The sequence below is a fragment of the Crinia signifera genome, chromosome 3 (genome assembly GCF_055691185.1).
Source record: "Crinia signifera chromosome 3, ASM5569118v1, whole genome shotgun sequence".
Taxonomy (NCBI): domain Eukaryota; kingdom Metazoa; phylum Chordata; class Amphibia; order Anura; family Myobatrachidae; genus Crinia; species Crinia signifera.
Window position 1 is genome coordinate 203368871 of NC_139219.1, and position 20677 is coordinate 203389547.

Genomic DNA, 20677 nt, shown 5'->3' on the forward strand with positions numbered 1-20677 from the left:
GGTAATCATTACAATTCCTATCTGTTCCATAGTCATGCTAATTGTTCTGATTCCTCCTTTGTCTCCATTCTGGTGACTCTCTATGAATTCTTTCTTCGTATTCCCTTTTCTCATATGTTCTTCTCGGTCTGTAGTCTTTTTGTTGTTGCCGGATATATATCGGTGTTTCTCCTTTTCTTTCGCGATTGAAATTATTCCTTTGATTCCCTCTTCTTCATATAGGTGTTTGGCTACGGTGTTGTATCCTGTGTACTGGTTGGATTTTAGGATCATTTTGATTATTCTCTTCTTTTCCACTATCTTTTGAATCCCTAATAAGTTTTCTAATCTTTTTTTTCTGCTTAAAATAAAACATATTTATAGAAAATCTTCTAACCTAAAAAACAAACTAGTAAAGAGTCTCCATATGGGAACTCAACCTAGATTAATGTACAATAGATCCGAAGGTTTTTATAGGTGTGGACTATGTATAGGGTGCATAAATACTACGATTCCTTCAAAGTCTAAATTTGAGCATCTAGACATAAATGGAAAAAATATAAAAATTGTTGATTATATTACGTGCAATACAGCAAGCATCATTTATGCAATTCAGTGCTCATGTAATAAGTGGTATATCGGACGAACATCACGACCACTGAAAGTAAGAATCACTGAATATTTTAGAAACATTAAAAAAGGACTTGAATCACATCCATTGGCCGCCCATTTTAAAAAGTACATCAATGTTCAACTAACAAAGTTTTGGGATTCTGGGGAATAAAACTTATCAAGACAACAGAAAGAGACAAAAAATTACCAAAACGTTTGGCACAGAAAGAAATGTATATATAATTATAAAACATATATATATAACTCGTGGAGTGCCAGGCTGAATCCACATCTATAATTATAAAACCCTAGAACCCATAGGTCTTATTCAAGACTTTGAAATTAAAAAAATTTTTATGAACATTCCTGTTTTTCACATCACTCTTTTTATCACCCCTATGCTGCTAATACCTTTAAAGAATTTTTTACTGTTCAAGATATTCTTTGTTTTATGTCATTACAGCGCTGCTAAAATATATATATTTAAAAAAATATATATATATTTTGTATGCCATACTGTATATATAAAAAAAATAATTATTTTTTAGCCTATGCTGTCATTCTACTTATAAGCCAGTGCCAGACTTCACTATTTGTTTTTAGATATAACCATCGAATGCTAAATAGTCGGAAAGCATTTAAAAAAAAGAATTTCCAATCCCAAAATGGTTACCATGGAAATAGAAAACAACTTGGAGAATCACCGTAGAGATTGATAGACTTTATCCAAAATGTCCGAAAATACCATGACAACAGAGTAGAACATATGGGAGACCAGGAAGACCTAGAAGGACAGTGCCTATACGTCACCTCTGTCGGAACGGAGATAGAGACAGAATTTGACAGCAGATAAGAACCATTTGGCCCATCTAGTCTGCCCCTTTTTTATCCTTCAGGTAATCTCAACCCTTTTTGATCCTTATTTCCTTGTAAGGATATTAATATGCCTATCCCAAGCATGTTTAAATTGTTCTACTGTCTTAGCCTCTACCACCTCTGATGGGAGGCTATGCCACTTATCCACTACCCTTTCTGTGAAGTAATTTTTTCTAGCATTTCCCCTGAACCTACCTCCATCCAGTTTCAGTGCATGTCCTCGTGTTCTATTACTTCTTTTCCTTTGAAGAGAATTTCCCTCCTGTACTATGTTAAAACCCCCTCATATATTTGAAGATTTCTATCATGTCCTCTCTTACCCTTCTCTGCTCCAAACTATACATGTTAAGATCTTTTAGTCTTTCCAGGGAAGTTTTGTGATGTAGGCCATGCACCATTTTAGTTGCCCTTCTTTGTACAGTCTCTAATGTATTTATATCCTTCTGAAGATATGGTCTCCAGTAGGGTGGCCAATCCCGGGATCGGTGGGATCCCGGGATTTGGCCTCAAAAAGTCTGGGATTTCAATCCGGGGATTGGAGTATCCAATCCCGGGATTCCAGGATTAGACTGCGCATGCGCAGTCTAATGCAGAGCAGTGTCTGAGCACATGCTCAGATGCTGCCCGGCTGTTCCCAAATCCTGACCCCGACATGCGGCCTGCGTAGCCTGCGTAGCCTGCGCAGGCCACACCGTTACCGCCCACTCTGATGCAGCCTCTGCTCCTGTGCCCTCCCCCTTCCACTCTCTTCCACCTGCCCTCCTCTTCTCCTCCGCCTGCTTTCTGCTATGGAGGACGTGCACTTGCCAGGAGGCACCGTGCACCTCAAAACCCACTCCCAGCCGCCCACTAATGTAAGCAAATGTGCGGGTCGGCCGGTGTGGGGATGTGTATGGGACATGCCTATAGGGATGCCAATCCCGGGAATCCCGGGATTGAGCATTTTTCAATCCCGGGATTGAGCATTTTTCAATCCCGGGATTGAAAAAATACCACGGGATTGACATCCGTAGTCTCCAGAACTGGACACAGTATTCCAAATGAGACCGTACCAATGACCTATAAAGTGGCATTATTACTTCTTTTTTTCTGCTACAGATTTCTCTCCCTATGCAACCAAGCATCTGACTAGCCTTCCTCATTGCTTTTCTACATTGCTTTCCTTCCTTTAAGTCACTTGAAATAGTGACTCCTAGATCCCTTTCCTCCTCAGCAGTTTTCATTATAGTACCCTTGATACTATATTGAGCTTTTGGGTTTTTGAGTCCCAAGTGCATAATTTTGCATTTTTTAGCATTAAACTGTAGTTGCCATGCTCGTGACCTATTCTCAAGTTTATCTAGATCATTAGTCATTTGATTTACCCTTTCTGGTGTGTCTACTCTGTTGCATATCTTTGTGTCATCTGCTAAAAGGCATACTTTCCCTTCAATACCATTTGCAATTTCACTAACAAAGATATTAAAGAGCACTGGTCCAAGTACAGATCCCTGGGGTACTCCACTGGTAACATGTCCCTCCATAGAATGCACTCCATTTACTACAACTGTCTGTTTCCTATCCTGCAACCAGGTGCTTATCGATTTAATTGTTTTATAATCCAATCCCACACTTTCAAGTTTATTTAGCAGTCTGCAATGTGGGACAGTGTCAAATGTCTTACTAAAGTCTTGATATGCCACATCTACAGCTCCCCCCTTCATCTATTATTTTGGTCAGTCAAAAAAGTCAATAAGATTTGTTTGGCATGATCTCCCTGCAGTAAAACCATGCTGTTTTGGATCCTGTAACTTGTTTAATTTATGATATTCCACTATTCTTTCTTTTAATAGTGTTTCCATTAATTTCCCTACTACTGATGTAAGGCTTTCTGGTCTGTAGTTATTTGCTTCTTCTTTGCTTCTGCTTTTGTGCAGTGGAACTACATTTGCTCTTTTCCAGTCCTCTGGAACTGCACCTGTATCTAGTGACTGGTTGAATAAATCTGTTAATAGCGCTACCAGCACATCTTTTAGTTCTTTTAGTATCCTTGGATGCATTCCGTCTGGCCCCATTGATTTATCCACTTTCAGTCTTGAAAGTTCTGTTAGGAGTTTCTCCTTAGTAAATGTACTTCCAGCTACCTTATGAATGTCCCTGCAACTTAACTGTGGTCCCTTCCCTTCTCCTTCTATAGTACAGAGCAAAAATAATTATTTAGTTTATCTGCAATTGCCTTGTCTCCCTCCACCAAATTCTCAGGGTGACATTTATTAGAGATCGACGTTGGGTTTTTGGCGGTTTATCGCGAAAACGGACGGTTTCGCACAAAATCGGCAAAAAAAATGCGGTATTTGCCGCGAAATCACACTTTCTGAAAGTGTGATTTTTTTTTATCTCCGAAACTCGCATCCAGATGTTTTCCCATTGAAAAATATACAAATCGCATATTTAATGAGATGCAAAAAAAATAGACCTAATCCTGACTGGCGAATTTGACAGAACCATGCACAGATCATTGCGATCTGTTTATGGTTCTTTGGTGAAATATGTGTAAAAGTAAAAAAAAAAAAAATGGCGTGAGGTCCCCCCTCATGTACATAACCAGCTCCAGGCTCATTGAGCCGGACTTAGTTCCAAAAATATGGGGGACAAAAAGCATAGCGGTTCCCCATATTTCTGAAACCAGCCACGGACTCTTGGACCGGTCCTGGTTCCAAAAATACGGGGGACAAAAAAACTGGGGGTTTTCCGTATTTTGAAACCAGCAGTGTCATGCCACAGCCGGGGACACTTTTTACATAAGGTCCCCCGGCCGTACCATGAGCACTGTGGCTGGTCAGCCTTGGACGGGGTACCTGGAGGAGTGGGGACCCCCCCCCCCAATAAAGAGGTCCCTCCCCCCCCAGGCTTCACCCGTCCAGGGCTGAAGCCCGGGGCTGTCACCGGCGTCCCTGGCCAGTGGACACTGGCCTGATAGGGTTAAATCTTTCAATCCTAACATTGCTTTATACAGGAGAACTACGAGTACCAGCAGACCTCCCTGCAGGCTGGGACTTTGAGAACCACAAGTCCAGCTTGTAGTCCACCTGTAAAAAGAATGTTAAAAGAAAAGACACACAGAGAAGTTTAACTTTATTACATATACATCCACACATCTCACTTTTACCCACATACTTACCGATCCAGCGCTGGTCTCTCTGCAGCATAGCCGGTCAGCCCGCACTGTCAGCGGGCTGAACTGGCTTTCTCCGATGGCGCTAACAGCTTCTGTCGCGCTGTCACAGCGCGACACAGGCTAAGAGCATGATTGGGCGATGCGTCTCCATGGAGCATATGAGCTGCGATGCCACACTTTATAAAATCAACTCCACGCTGACGTGGATAGTCGGGTATGAACAGGTCGTGAGGACGCGTACCGTGTCCTATCGCCACACTTCGGGCTGATGTGGATAGTGGGATGTGCTAAATCGCATCGTGGATTGAATCGTATGCAACTCTCATCCGATGCTTGCATTTATCTCTGGTTATGGCTTAATACATCTGCCCCATTGTATCATCAGGGAAACCGTACTTGTGTATTTTGTAATGGCCACTTAACATCATCAATTTACATCCATAGGTTTATGAATTTGTATATATTTAAGCATCACCACTTCTAATTAACTCATTAAGCTTATGTCTGTTATCCTTGTTCTGACTCCACTGTCTGCCCCCAATTATGATGCAGATCACAATTTTCAACATGCACATCAGGGTACCAGATGTGTGACAAAGATGTTTTAGCATATTAAAATCTTGCTTTAGATGTCTAGATAAGTCTGGTGGCCTAATGTTGAACAGGCATGAAAAGGGTGATAAGGCATCAAGTGATACAGGCTTTCTTCAGTGGTAAGTAACAACCACATGATAATTTTTTTAATTATTATGGTTGGCATGTTAGGATTACACAAATAACATTTTAATAGTTATCACTTTCAACATAAACCAATCATTACGTATTTTTCAAAACAAATCAATAATCTACAATATCAAATGTCAGTGTAATCAGTTGTCCATACCAACATCCCTTATAATCAACAACTGCCATTGTTCAAAATTGTTTGAAATAGTACTAAATTAGAAATTATTATTTATGGTCATTATATACTTCCAGATGCTTATGTCCAAGCAAGTTTAATATTGCAGTCTTCTTGAAGTATATTTATATAAGGCTAATGGAGATCTAAAGTCCATGCAAATTAGATGTAAGCAATAAAGCTGAAAATGAGTGTTTTACTAGTATATTGCTGCTTTGGCTGCAACCTTCACTTGATTTCACTAAATTTCCAGATAAGATCTCTGAAATGGTGGACTCAAGGGTTAGAAGTCAGAAGTTCCAACCTCAAGGACCCGATTTTCCTGGTATTGACCACAGATGCCAGTCTGACAGGATGGGGTGCACATATCGAGGGTGTCAGTGACGTGGTCAGCGAAGGAAGCTCAGAACTCGTCAAATGTGAGTTACAAGCGGTCTGGGAAGCAATATGTCTTCTAAAAGGAGAAATTTACAGATCACACCTCAGGATCATGTCAGACAATGTAACTGTAGTTTCTCACATAATGACATGGGCAGAAAGAAATCTAAAGTCTATTTCAGCAGTGCACATACCGGGCAAGAAGAATGTACTAGCAGACTTCTTGAGTCAGAAGGAAATATCCCCAGGACAATGGGAGTTGAACAAAGAAGTGTTTCTGGAGATAGAGAACCTATTCGGAACTCCAGAGGTGGACTTGATGGCCAGCTATTTCAACAGAAAGGTGAACATAATTTTCTCTCTTCTTTATAAAGTTACCTGGAAAGTGGTATTCCTCGTGGCGAACACATCCGCAAGAAGAGTAAGTGAGTTACAAGCCCTATGGATAACTGGTGATTTTTCCGGACAGGGTGGTGCTAAGAATGCATCCAGACTTTGTACCTAAGGTAGTGTCTGCCTTTCATATTAAGCAGGAGATAACATTACCCAATTTCTATCCTAAACCTCTGAATGAAGAACAAAGAAGCGTGACACACATTGGATCTGGTCAGAGTGATCTCTATATATCTGGAAAGAGCTAAGAGCTTTAGGGCTACTAAGCATCCGTTTGTGATTCCGGAAGGAATAAGAAATATCAAATTATTACCTGGTAATATGTTTTCCTCTACTCCACCATGGCAGCCATTACTACGGGTTCCTCCCTTCTGGGTAGTCCTTCGGAAAAGAAAAAAAAGACACCAGCCCCTATAAGAAGGCTCCACCTCCCTGTTCCGGTGTCTTGCATTCTCCAGCTTTAATATATAAACAGAAATAATTATTCCACATAACACAATACACAACAATTCGTAAGGGATGGGAATATATGCTGCCATGGTGGAGTAGAGGAAAACATATTACCAGGTAATAATCTGATATTTCCTCTACCTTCCCCCATGGCAGCCATTACTATGGGTCATACCCCAGCAGTTTATTATTTTCGGGAGGGCATACTCACAACCAGCACCGAATTGTTGCCTCCTCGAAATCATAATAATCATAAATCATAGTTTCAGAGAGCTTCTTCAGACCTTCACAGAGCTGCGCTAAGAACCTTCCTTCCGAACTTAGCGTCTGCTGAAGACATTACATCCAGTCTGTAATGTTTTGTAAATGTATGTATTGACGACCATCCTGCCGCCTTACATAATTCTTCCACTGAAGCGGATCCTTTCTCCGCCCAGGAAGCGGCCATCGCTCTTGTAGAGTGTGCCTTCAAACTCACAGGTGGCTCTCTCTGCCTCACTTGATACGCCTTAAGGATACAGTCCTTAATCCACCGCGCCAATGTCGCCTTTGAGGCCATTTGCCCCTTCCTAGCACCAGCTGTTAGCACAAACAGATTCTTGACTGTTCGAACTTCTTTTGTTCTCTGAACATAAACTTTTAGCGCTCTCACAATATCCAGGTTATGCAAACGCCTTTCCTTCTCGTTTGCAGGGTTCATACAAAAAGAAGGCAAAATAATCTCTTGATTTATGTGAAACTCTGTCACAACTTTTGGTAGAAATTGTGGATTAGTTCTTAGAACTACCCTATTCTCAAAAAAATTTAGAAAAGGCTCTTCCGCCCACAACGCCTGTAATTCCGAAATTCTTCTTGCAGACGTAATTGCCACCAAAAACAAAACCTTCCAGGAAAGAAATAATAATGAAATTTCATGTAAGGGTTCGAACGGTGGTTCCATAAGTACTCCTAGTACCAAGTTCAAGTCCCAGGGAGCCATGGGAGATCTAAATTTAGGCTTTATTTTTCTTACTGCCTGAATAAACCTTCGGACATACCTGTCCCCTGCCAAGTCCCAGTCCAACATTGCCGACAGGGCTGAGACCTGTACCTTCAATGTACTTAAGGACAGTCCCATCTGCAGTCCTACTTGCAAAAAGCTTAGTACTGATGTAACTTCTCTTGGCGACTGCATTTTCTCCTTACACCTTGACACATATTTCTTCCACACCTTGTAATACGCTGCAGAAGTGGATCCTTTCCTAGCCTTGAGCAAGGTTTGCACCACTTCCCCTTCAAAACCCTTCTCAGTCAATGACCTGGTTTCAACCGCCAGGCCGTCAACTTCCAGGTCAAAGGTTGCGGCTGACATATTTGCCCCTGAACTAGAAGATCGGGTCTTGACGGGAGTGTCCATGGTTCTTCCACTGCCATCTGGCGCACCGAAGCAAACCACGCTCTCCGTGGCCAATAAGGCAGAACCGCTATTACCTCTACTTTCTCCCTCTGAATTTTCCTCAACAATCTCGGAATTACCGGAATTGGTGGGAAAACATAGGCTCGCCTCATCCACCAGGTGGCCGTCAATGCGTCCCATTGCTCTGCTTTTGGATCCTTGAAGCGAGAAAAATACACTGGTACCTTGTTGTTTTCTGCTGAGGCCATGAGGTCCACTTGAGGTAGCCCCCATCTCCTCACCAACATGGTGAAAACTTCGTCGTTGAGCGACCATTCTCCTGGCAGACAGGTCTTCCTGCTTAATTCGTCTGCCATGTAGTTCTCTTTCCCTGCTAAGAAGACTGATGTTATGTTTAGGACGTAAGTCTCTGCCCAAGCCAACAACCTGTCTGCTACTTCCATCAGACTGCGACTTCTTGTTCCGCCTTGGCGATTTATATAGGCTACCACAGCCCGATTGTCTGATCTGATGATGAGCTCTTTGCCTTGAATCTGACTCTGGAACTGACGACACGCTCTGACCACTGCCTCCATTTCTCTGACGTTGGAGTGTGCCTTTCCCCATGATGGGGACCATCTTCCTTGCGCAATCTCTGGACCACAAGTTGCCCCCCAGCCTGTTTGACTGGCATCCGTAGTCACGACTACTTGTTCCATGACTCCGAATGATCTTCCTCGCCTTAGCCGATCGTCGTCTGACCACCAGGCCAAATCTAATCTTGCCGTCCTTGTCAAAACTATTCTTTGCATCAGATTCTTGCTGTCCTTGTTCCATTGCATTAGAAAACACGCCTGCATTTTCCTCATGTGAAACCGGGACCATTGTATTGTCTCTAATGCTGCGGCCATGAGACCCAGCACCTTCATACAGTCCTGTGACCTCACAACTGATCTCATCCGCATCATATTGGTTTGTTGAATCAACTTCACCCTCCTGTCGGAGGTCAATGCTACCTTCATTTGACTGGAATCTATTATGACTCCCAAGTACTGTATTTTCTGAGTTGGCTCCAAATGGCTTTTCTTTCGATTTATCAGCCATCCATGTTGTTTCAAACATTGAATCACTCTTTCTGTGTGACGTAACACAATGTCCCTGGAGCTTGCTACTATGAGTATGTCGTCCAGGTAAGGCCATAGCTTGATGCCTTCTTGCCTTAGTCTTGCCACTAGTACTACCAGTACCTTTGAGAACGTACGTGGAGAAGTTGCCAACCCGAATGGAAGGGCCGTGAATTGATAACTCACCCCTAGGATCCTGAAACGTAGAAATTTTCGATGTCCCTCGAATATTGGCACGTGAAGATACGCATCTTTGAGATCTATTGAAGTCATAAAGTCTCCTGGACTTATCTCTGGAAGTATGGACTTGATAGATTCCATCTTGAATGGCCTGATGCGCACCTTTTTGTTGAGACGCCTGAGATCCAGAATGGTACGGAAACCTCTGGATGCTTTTTTTATCACAAAAAAACGAGAGTACCACCCTAGAGGTTCTTGCCCCCTTGGTACTATGGTGACCACGCCTTGGGCCATCATCTCCTCCAAACTTAAAAATAAAGCTTCCCTTTCTTCTTTGTCCCTGGGAATAGGGGATTCTACTACCAGATTTCCTGGCCACGCTTTGAACTCTATTTTGTATCCTGACTGGATGATTTCCAAGACCCACCTGTCTGTGGTGGACCTTTGCCAGACTTGATGAAATTTTAACAGCCTGGCACCTACCCTTTGAGGGTCGGCGTCATTGCTGTTCCTTTTTGGAAGGGAATCTATTTTCTCTGCCCCTTTGGGTCCGAAAATTTGCCCTGGATATCCAGGATCCCCTTCTGTAGGCTCTGCCAGGCCTATAGCTTCTGGCCTCCCTATAATCCTGTGGCTGGTATCTGTTGAACTTACTAGGCACATTTTTCTTGGCCGCTTTATCCTGAGGCAACCAAACCGATTTGCCCCCAGAAATTTTTGTCACCAGATCGTCCAGTTGCTTCCCAAACAGGTAGTCACCCTGAAATGGAAGTGACATTAACTTGTTCTTTGACTGAACGTCTGCAGCCCATGGCTTCAGCCACAAGGCCCTCCTGATAGCTGCTGTAGTGGCCCCTGCCCTTGCAGCCAGACGCACTGAGTCTAAAGAGGCCTCACACAAAAACTGGACTGCCAGTTGTATGTCCTGAATCATTTTGATTAGCTCAGATCTCTTTATGCCATCAAGTACATCAGCCTCAAGCTGCTGACACCAGCCTCTGAGAACTCTGGAGGTTACCGCCATTGCTGCAGCCGGCCTTAACGCCGCTCCTGCTACCAAGTGTTGCCTTTTAAGGCCCAATTCGATCCTCCTCTCCATGGGATCCTTAAAAATGTTTGCGTCCTCTAGTGGAAGCGTAGTCTTCCTGGATATCCTAGAGACCGCTGCATCCACCCTAGGGGCCTCATCCCAGGATGACACTTGCTCCCTCTCAAATGGATACATCTTTGCAATCCTACTTGGTATAGCAATCCTTTTATCTGGGTGTTTCCACTCATCAGCAATCACCCCCTTCAAAGTCTGAGATAATGGAAAAACTTTACTCTTTTTCCTTTTATCTTTAAACAGCAGTTCTTGCAAATTAAGATCTTCTGCTGGATCCTCTATGTTTAAAGACTTGTGAATCAGTCCCAATAAGTTATTAATCATGTCAGTGCTAAAGTCAGACTCAGACTTGTCCTGCACCTGATCCTCATCATCAATGTCAGGATCTTGATCCAGCACCTGCACACTGCCGCCTGCTTCCACTGAATCATCTGAATCACTTAATACAGCATGCTTCCTTTTGGATCTTATCTTGGAAAAATCCTCCTTAGTCATAAAGGTATCTGCTAGTGACTTCCTCAGCATATCAACCAGACTGTTCATCTGAACCATAGGTATTTGTAGCGGGGTCTTACAAGCCTCACACAGGCTGCCCACATGCTTCTCAGGCAAAGTTTTGTCACAAGAACTGCATTTAGCTCTATGCGATCTCCTCCGCTTATCTTCCTTTTCTCTGCTGGTCTCAGACCTACCAACAAAGAATATTACCTAAGTAACAAGCATAGTGGTGCTATAAAAAATAAAAACTGATCACCACCACCATTACAAACACATTCTCTTTTTAGGGCTTACCCTGACTTTCTACCAGCCTGCCGGTTTTCCTCCTCCATATCTCTAAGGTGGTGCGCTGTATAGACATATGTATGTTTTTCAGTTTGCATAAAAACGACTGCACCTCTGATACACAGGAAAACATTGTATTCACAATCACCTCCAATCCGGTTAAGAATCTTTCTCTTGCCCGCTACTGGTCAGGATCTCACTCCACTGCTCCTGCGTCCTTTAGCACTGTACTAACTTAAGCACAATACAAGCCTGCTTACTTCTCAACCTCCGGATGCTCCCCGCAATCATTGGTGGTACAGTGGGATATTTGAATCTCTTCTTACCCCTCCAGAAGACCGCGCTCCGTCCGGCAGCAGCAGCAGCGTCCACGCGACTCGGCGTCTTCCGGCTTCCTCCTTCAGCCGGCTACTTGCTATGCATGCGTCATCCGCCGCGCCGCGCACCACCTGACACCCTGCCTGTTCTCTGCAGAGATTAACACAGGCCAGGAAGCACACCGCAGACACTATCCCGCGCCGCTTAATGGTGCCTTCCTGAGGATGCCGCCGACTCAGCTCACCCCTGCATGGGCTTGCATGCGGCACAATCACAGGGACCGGACCCCACCAGCTGCAGCAAGGTCCTCACACCCGAGCAGCGGTATTTCAGGCAGCACTTCACAGGGTAAGCCCTATCCAACTATCCAACTATCCAACTATCCGGAAAAGAAAAAAAGACACCGGAACAGGGAGGTGGAGCCTTCTTATAGGGGCTGGTGTCTTTTTTTTCTTTTCCGAAGGACTACCCAGAAGGGAGGAACCCGTAGTAATGGCTGCCATGGGGGAAGGTAGAGGAAAAAGGAAATACACCTGTGAAAAAACATTTCTAGATGGATCAGAGACCCACTTCCTGGGCTAAGAAGGCGAAGGCTTCGTGACAGATTTGCAAAGCGGCAACTTTGTCTTCTATCCATACCTTTTCAAATCATTGTGCACTGGATGTTTCTCTTGTCCACTTTGGGAAGAATGTTCTACAGGAGGCTATGTCTGGTTGACTGCCGTCTCAGTTTTAACTAATATTTTACATGCAGTATTTAGCCTTTCTTGGGTATGTCCCAGTGTTCTGGCTGCCATGGGGATTGTAAAACAAAGAGGTGAATTATACTCACCGTTAATTCCTTTTTCTTCCTAGAGATCCCATGGCAGCCACTAGTTTCCCTCTGTGTTATGTGATGTTCGAGGGACCATGGTCTATTATACCCAAGGTGGATGGTCCCAAAGAAAATAATCCTGTCTGATCTATTGGGGGAAGGGAACATCCCGGTGTTATGGCTGCCATGGGATCTCTAGGAAGAAAAAAATTATCGGCGAGTATAATTTGCTTCTTTTTAGTTCGTACATTTGAGATCAGCTGTCACAATACTGAAGATATGCCAAACACATCTATTAGTAGTTCACTAGCTGCTCTAGCATCACACGACCTTTGACAAACCACTAAATCCCCTTTAAAACATGGACAAAACAAAATCAATACCTCACCAAGGTTTACGTGGAATTTTAGAAGTATGGCTATTACCACTAATCCCACCACTTTTACAGCTAAAAGTAAAGATTTAAACTGTAATGCTAGTCAGTAACCTAGATAGGTACATAGTCTTTCGCAGAAATATTTGAGCTAGGTACTCTTATTAGAGGGGGATGTGTGCGGGAGAAAGGCAATCAGGTGCCCGACACCAACCTCAATTTGTAGGAATTAGAAGCAGGGGAAATTTAGGAAGGCATTTCCTTTACCATGCCTACAATGTGTAACCGAGGTGACAATTACATGCATACAGTTTGGTCTACACCAGGCATGTCCAAACTATGGCCCTACAGTTGTTGTGAAATCACAAAATCCCATCATGCCTTGCCACATTTTTGCCATTAGGGAATGTTAAAACTATGGCAAGGCATGCTAGGATGTGTAGTTTCACAACAGCTGGAGGACCGCAGTTTGGACATGCCTGGTCTACACCTTTTAATTTCACCTGCATAACGGCCCAAATAGATTCTGGCAACAACTGAATCTTTAATCCTTGCTGCTGACCCATCACGTCCTTGCCTGCTGCTTATTCATGTTATGCATTTCCAGTTCTACAGATCTGGTTACTGGTGTACCCAAACCTGGAGGCTGTCACAATACAGACAGAATTCAGACATATCCCAGAAGTACTGGAGTTGGGGGCATAAACCCTAGGGGGGGAGGTTAAAGTTAAAAGGGTAGTTTGGACCAGGACACATCCTGGTAAGAATTTTCAGAGTGCTGGGATTTTGTACCAAACCTAAATTCATATTCACTGAATTGTCATGTTATCCAGTTTGAAGTATCCACAGCACACATGCCACAATAACTTTGATAGGCCTCACATTAAGTGTGTATTTAAGACCTGTGTGTAAAGCAGACATGTCCAACGTTGGCCCTCCAGATGTTGTGAAATTACACATCCCAGCATGCTTTGCCACAGTTTTGCTATTAGAGAATGATAAAACTATTGCAAAGCATGTTGGGATGTGTAGTTTCACAACATCTGGAGGGCCAGCGTTGGACATGCCTGGTGTAAAGTAACCTTTCCTTCACCTTAACAATTTCCAGCTTGTTCACCACCAGGCAAGATAGACCCTGGTTTATTCTTACCATACTGAGGCCAAGCTGACAGGAGCCCAACTCAGTTTACTTCTGCTTACACTCACTATGGTTCAAATCTTTGCAGACTGATATTTGCATCCACTATTGTAAAAAAGAATACTACTGTCCCACTTAGACCAATATGCTCATTCTGCAACCTACCTTAAAAGCATTTCACTTTAGCATAAAAAAAAAAAAAAAAAAAAAAAAAAAGTACATTAACCAGGGCTTTGTTTTGTACCATTCTCTGAACGAGGCATTTGGAAATCCTCCCAGTAAGTCAGCCAGGTAAAAGGCCAGGTACAATAATTATGACAGACTACAAGTTTCCCCTAACCTGCATCTGATGTGAACAAAACTTCAAAATCTGCTTTAATCGGTTACTCACAGGAACTAGTGTACTAAAGGAATTAGAAGAGGTATCCTGAAATCACATGTGGGCAATAATATTCAAGGCCATCTAAACTCCTTCCAGGTTTAAATATTTGTGCCAGACATTGGGGTATACTCAATGGCCCATGGCAAGCTGAGACAGCAAGTAGTGCCCATTGCTTGCTTGTCTATTTTACTGACCCCTACCCCTGCACACGCCATTTCCACCTTGCTGGGTTTTTCCAGCAAGGTGGAAACGGCGAGCACGGCTGTTAAAACAGCAAGGGTCGCCGCTATATGCAGGGGCTGGCTGCATTAGCAGCAATCTGCAGTTTGAGGGAATCCTCGCTATCCTATGTTCTGGGGGAATCCTTGCAGTCAGAGAATAAGGCAAGCGGGCGGCAAAGGGGGTTAGATGGCGAGGATTGCTTGTTTTTGGCAACCGTCACCACAGAAACCCCCTCGCCAATGGCATTGAATATTGCCCATTAAGTAACCTCTATTAGGAAGCCGGTCAGCTACATGTACATTTTAAGCTCCAAAGTACAATCCTTTACATGAGGATAGCAACAGCAATCCAACAACAGGTAGCATTTCTTTCTTTATTTAGAGTTTTATGCTTTCATACTACATTTTACAAGCTGGTGAACACTGGTAACTTATTCTCCCACAGTACTAACGCCACACATTCCCAATACAGTATAAATATATGGTTGAGCCAACATTAATACAGATCACTTTATCAATTACATAATAAAACAAATAGTCAAGTATCCAAATATTAAGTTACACAGCTCAAAAGGCATACAAAAATGACACAGATATCTGCCCTTGCAAAGAAAAAAAAAATCTCAGGAAGAAAATTAAAATCACAAAGCAATTATTGGAGAACTGTCCAATTTTACATTAATGACCTTTCAGAAATACTAAGACTCCAGCTACATTAAAGCATTTACATTTAAAAAAGTATCTATGGAAAAAAAATGGCATATTCTATACTTCCTGCACAAGACAAAAGGCAACATTTTACTAGAAAAAAAAACAAAAAAATTAACACTATAAGGTCCTCCATATTACTGTGCACAACAAGGTGCAGACAGAATTTCTAACAGTAAGGCTTTGTCTGGAGTCTTTTACAACCTGGTGTGCTTCTATAGAACATAAAGGTTGAGAATTGACCAAGATTTATGCCATGAAGCCTACTCATCAACTGCATTATTGGCAATGTATGAAAGGAAACAAAATTCAAAAAAACAAGTCCCTTACACCAAATGTGTGCAGGACCTGGTTTTACAGCCATTGTGGGAGAAGATGTAAACATACAGTGAGCAGCCAGCATATATTCAGCCAATCTGTTAAACCATTTTTCTTTAAAAAAGTCAGTTTCTACAGCTGACAGGAATTGCACTATAAAATAAACTGTACTGTGTATTTTGGCATTGTGTACTTTGCCGATATAGGCTTTCCGAAACAGTTTTCAGTGTGTTGATTAGACGGAGTCAGGGGCTAGGAGGCACAACGACAAATACGCAAATAATTCAAGCTCAATTACATGATTAATAATCTACGTGACAGCAGTTTCATAGCTGCCAGGGCAATGACCTGGGCATGTTCCAAAGCATCACTTGACTGACTGATTAGTAACTAACACTGAATTGGATCCTGTTTAGGTCTACATATTTTTATTGTATGCAACAGTTGTTCCGATGACCATTGGAATCTTTAAAACGCAACCGCATCTTCGGACGATACTTCTCCAAGTAGAGAAGCTGCTTACTATTGAAAGCTCCACGACGTTTCCTGTTCAAGAATACACATAATTAAGTTGGAACAGAATAATCAAGACTACACTGTCAATAAGCCATAAATAGTTATGCTGAAATAAGCATTGAAGAAAATAAAAATGCACAAAACAGGAGCATAAAAAGGGTAACTGTTATATATTACCACTATACCAGAAAAAAAAAAAAAAAAAAGGGGGGTACAAACAAATTAAATTGGGCACAAACAGATGCCTTGGACGGTGGAAGCGTTGTGCCATTAGGTTGCAGAAATGTCAGGCAAGGGGGGAGGGAAAGGTATTTTCTATGTCCTCAAACATGTGCCAATGGTCTGTTCATATCTTCTATAAACTAAGTTTTTTTTGTACAGAGGGGGAAGGAATTCTCAAAGTATATTAACCCTTTGAGTGCCAACATCGCTGAGATGTTCAAAATCTGATAAAAATTGCATTGTCTTACATTTGTTATATACATTCAAATAAGGGTTAAAAAAAAATTCCAATATAAAAAGGTGAATAGAGGTCATTATGAATAAAAAGGTTTGCCAATTTTCACACGTTTTGACAGTCACTTGGCATAAAATAGTTACATTTAGCTATGGTCAATAGCACATATTAACAGCATCTATACTTACTGTCTTATAAACTGAACTGCATCTTCATATTTCATCCCACATTCAATAAGAGCAAGGGCCACAAGTACTGGAGCTCTAGGTGGCGAGACATAACAGATTTGACCATTAACAGTTATTTCACTTCTAGCTCAGAGAAAAAAAAAAAAAAAACACACAACCTGAATCTGGAGCTATGATGCTTTGCAAAAACTAATAGGGCAGTATTCAATGAGGCTGATCGCCATGTTTTATGGCGATTTTGTGCTATTTTCGTGCTGTAAGGCGATTTTTTTGACTAAAACGGTGAACCATGTTTTATGGCGATTTTGTGCTATTTTCGTGCTGTAAGGCGATTTTTTTGACTAAAACGGTGAATCACCCTATTCAATGACCAGATGGCGAATACATTTCAAGGTTTTTATCGCCATGATTCACCGAGTAGCAATCGCTATCTTTTTATGGTGAAGTGGAATGTGAACTTTTAAAATAAAGTGGTATTTTTTTTACATTTGGTGTCAAAAATCAGGAATTTTATTCTGAGGGGCATGCTATTTTTATTCATGTGCTGTAAGCACATGAATATATATCTAATTTCAAAAAAATTATTATATATTTTTTTTTTTTTTTTTTTTTTTTACACAGAGCAGCCAGCAGGGGGCCGGGAGCCGAGTCGCTCATTAGATATTCATATATTCACTGCACCCGATCATTACATATGCACGATTGGGTGTAGCGAATACCCGGTCGCCTGTTGGCTATCCCGGGGGGCAGCCTGTGCTGCCTGGCTCCCGGGGAGCCCACCTCCCCCCCCACAAACGTTCTGGGGCAGGCAGGGAGACTTCCATCTCCCTGCCTGCCGCCGTCCTCAGGCTCCCTGCGGCGTCGCAGGAGTTAAAATTCGCCGGTCAGGGGCAGTGAGCTCCTGACTCGTTGAATACTGGAGCCAGCGAGGCTCCGGAACGCGGCGGGCAGTGGCGAATGTGCAGCGAATCCTAAACAGGATTCGATGCACATCGTCAAAATGCTCATTGAATACTGCCCATAGTCTTCAAAGTAGGATATGACACACAAAGTACACTCATGGGGAGAATGTTGCATTCACTAGCTGAACACACCATGAAGATGCCACCCCTACTCTGGTCCTGTGTAAAATCCAAATTAAGGAATGGTCCCAAGGGGGCAGGTATGTATACTCTGGATAAAGCATTCCATTGTCACACGACAATTTTATCTATAGCCGTGGTTCCCTAAATTTGGTCCTCTAGACAAAGCTTTCACCAGATTGAAACACAGGAGACTTAATAGTACCCGTCAGTTTCATTAAAAACAGCTACACAGGAATGGATTAGCCTTAAAACCTGAGCGGTCAGGGTGCTTTGAGGACAACGTTTATGAACCACTGATCTATGATTTTATGTAAATTATGTAGGATAAAAAAAAATAAAAAATTACCTTCCAAGCCCAGCAACACAATGAACTGCAATACAGCAGCCAGGTTCTTCTCGAAATTTAGATTTTAGAAGGTTTAACCAATCATCTACAATCTGGCTAGAGGGTGGAGCACCATCGTCAAAAGGCCAATCCTGTATAAAGAAAAAAAAAAATAAAAAAAAAAAATAAAGTTGTGAAATATCATTACACCAGGACTTTTGAGCATAAAAAGAAGTATATAATCTTTCCAATTTTACACTTACCAAAACCTGAATGCCTTCTTTTTCAACTAGAGCAGTGTCATAAGTAGCTTCACACACTCTAACAACTGTGGTCACACCATACTTTTTAAGCTCCTGTAGAAAAGAAACACTGGCAGAATTAAACTGTTAAATGAAACCTTAATAGCTTTAATTTCAATGTAGAAGCAAGCAAAAAAAAATAAAAATAAAAAAATATATATATATATTTTCTCAAGTGATACTTAAAACCAACACCACCCACAGTATATGGACTGCTTGTAAGCAATTTAATACTGCCTGTAACATTACCGAAATGCATACGTTTCCTGTATTACAAATAGCAAGTATAAACCAGTGTTCTCGGTCCTCACTGCACAATAGCTTTTACTTGCTCAAGGGCTTGCAAGGCCATTTAGGTAAGCAGCATACACAGCCAGGGCCGCATTAACAATGGGCCTGATGGAGCTACAGCTCCAGGCCTACTCTTCAAATAGGCCCATTTTGTGATTGAGTGCCAGGGCTTTCCAATGAGCCCAGCCCCACGGAACATTTTCCCCATAGGATAACATGGGACGGGCTTATTCAGACCCCCACCCGGTTCCAAAGGCTGCCAGTTCCCCCTAAGGCATCACAGAAGCTTGAGGTTGATCTCCGTCAAACCCGAATCGCTGGCTGTTCAATCTGATACCAGGCTGGTCCACATTGGTTCCAGAGATATTGCGGGTAAACCAATTTTTCCATTTCTGAAAGGTAATTTCATGGCTGTTCATGTTTTAGGGCAGATTTCTCTGGAACCAAAATCATTCGAAGCCCACTCAAAAGTTCTTCTATATTTTACTTGTCTCATGTAATGGGTCAGTTTGTTCCGAAGATATAGCTGGTTGGTTATAGGGGGGGTTCTCTCCCAATCACACCAGAAAATGCAGGGACTAGGCTGGCGTAAATGGGCCCATCCCAGGAATGTCCTGCATGATCCTGGGTAAATTCCCTGCTCTCTGCCTGGCTTTCAGTGGCTGTCATTTCTGCCTGGCGGCTGTCCCCCAGCTACTGCGGGCATGTATTTCCCCCTGGCAACAAGCATGTAGGCAAGCAGCAGTTATGTAGCATAAATTTTAATATGCATTATGCCAATCTGTTTAATGCGCGCAATGCCCCTCTTTATGAGGCATATTGTGGATTATTGCTCAATCCTTTGGTAGTGTGTATTTTGTCTCAATCCATTTGGCAAAATGTGAAGGTTTCCTTAATCTGTGTGGCATAATGTGAATCTTGACTCATCCGTGTGCCATAGTGTGAATTTTGCCGCCTCACCCCGCAAGTATCTTAAGACATTGGCGTCCTGCAGGTGCACCTCTGCATTTTTCCTATGCTAGCCCCTACCTTTTCTAGGCATATATAATTAGTTGAAAGTATTTACACAAATAGAGTAACCCATGAGCAGACCACCCAACCAGAACACTGGTCACACCTCCCACATTATTAGGTGCTGGCCACAACCCCTATTATTGCGCATAATAGGCCCTTTTTTTCAGCTCCAGGCCCATTTATACCTTAATCTGGCACTGCACACGGGGCTATTTTCTACCCCATTTCTAAGCAATCTGACTAGATCGCTTAGAAATGGAGCACAGATTGATCTGTGTGTATAGCATAGTATATAGTAATGCAGTCCCACACATCGCCATCACCCAAAGGGGAAAACAATGGTTGCACAGTGTTTCCTGCTAGATCATGGGGCTTTGCCTATAAGCAATAGAAAAGCCTCACTCCACACAGATCACGGTGTGCATTGCGTGTGTAACAAGATATGTGCCAAGTGATCATGCTTAAGCACATTGCTCAGCCTCCCCGAACCAGTCGCCGTGTGTATATGGAGCTTTACATTTTAGGGAAACAGAGCTGAAACTCCATATGCAAAACATGTAAAGCATTTTCTACGTAGAAAATGGTCTAAAAAAAAAAAAAGTGAAGGATTTGGACTTACCTCTAAGAATTTATTTAATGTTGCATTGGTGGGGTTGTGGGTGATAAGAAATCTCATGTTTTTGTAGGTTATCTCCACTGGAGCTGGGCGGTTCATTCGGGCCATTTTTATTGGAAAAGATGCAAATCAAAAAGTTAAATTGGAAAGGAATGTGTTTATAAACTGAAGTCAGCTTCACTCTACTCCACAAATTGCTCAGTGCTGGTTGGATGTAAGCAACGAATGTAAAATGAGCCTCCTTACAAGTAGGAAATCTTCAGTAATACCGAGGCAAAACACATGCAGTGCACTGAGG

The 20677-nt window shown here is 42.4% G+C and overlaps 1 protein-coding gene across 1 annotated transcript; it reads right to left on the reverse strand.

Annotated features, from left to right (window-relative positions):
• Positions 1-15705: 15705 nt before the first annotated feature.
• On the reverse strand, positions 15706-20520 carry PTP4A1 (protein tyrosine phosphatase 4A1). Its single transcript, XM_083177271.1, has 5 exons — positions 20383-20520; positions 18420-18512; positions 18178-18308; positions 16747-16821; positions 15706-16131 (listed from the first exon to the last, which is right to left on the reverse strand). Exons 1-5 carry the CDS (start codon positions 20485-20487, stop codon positions 16014-16016), a joined length of 522 nt encoding a protein of 173 aa, XP_083033397.1. The 5' UTR covers positions 20488-20520; the 3' UTR covers positions 15706-16013.
• Between the last annotated feature and the right edge of the window lie 157 nt (positions 20521-20677).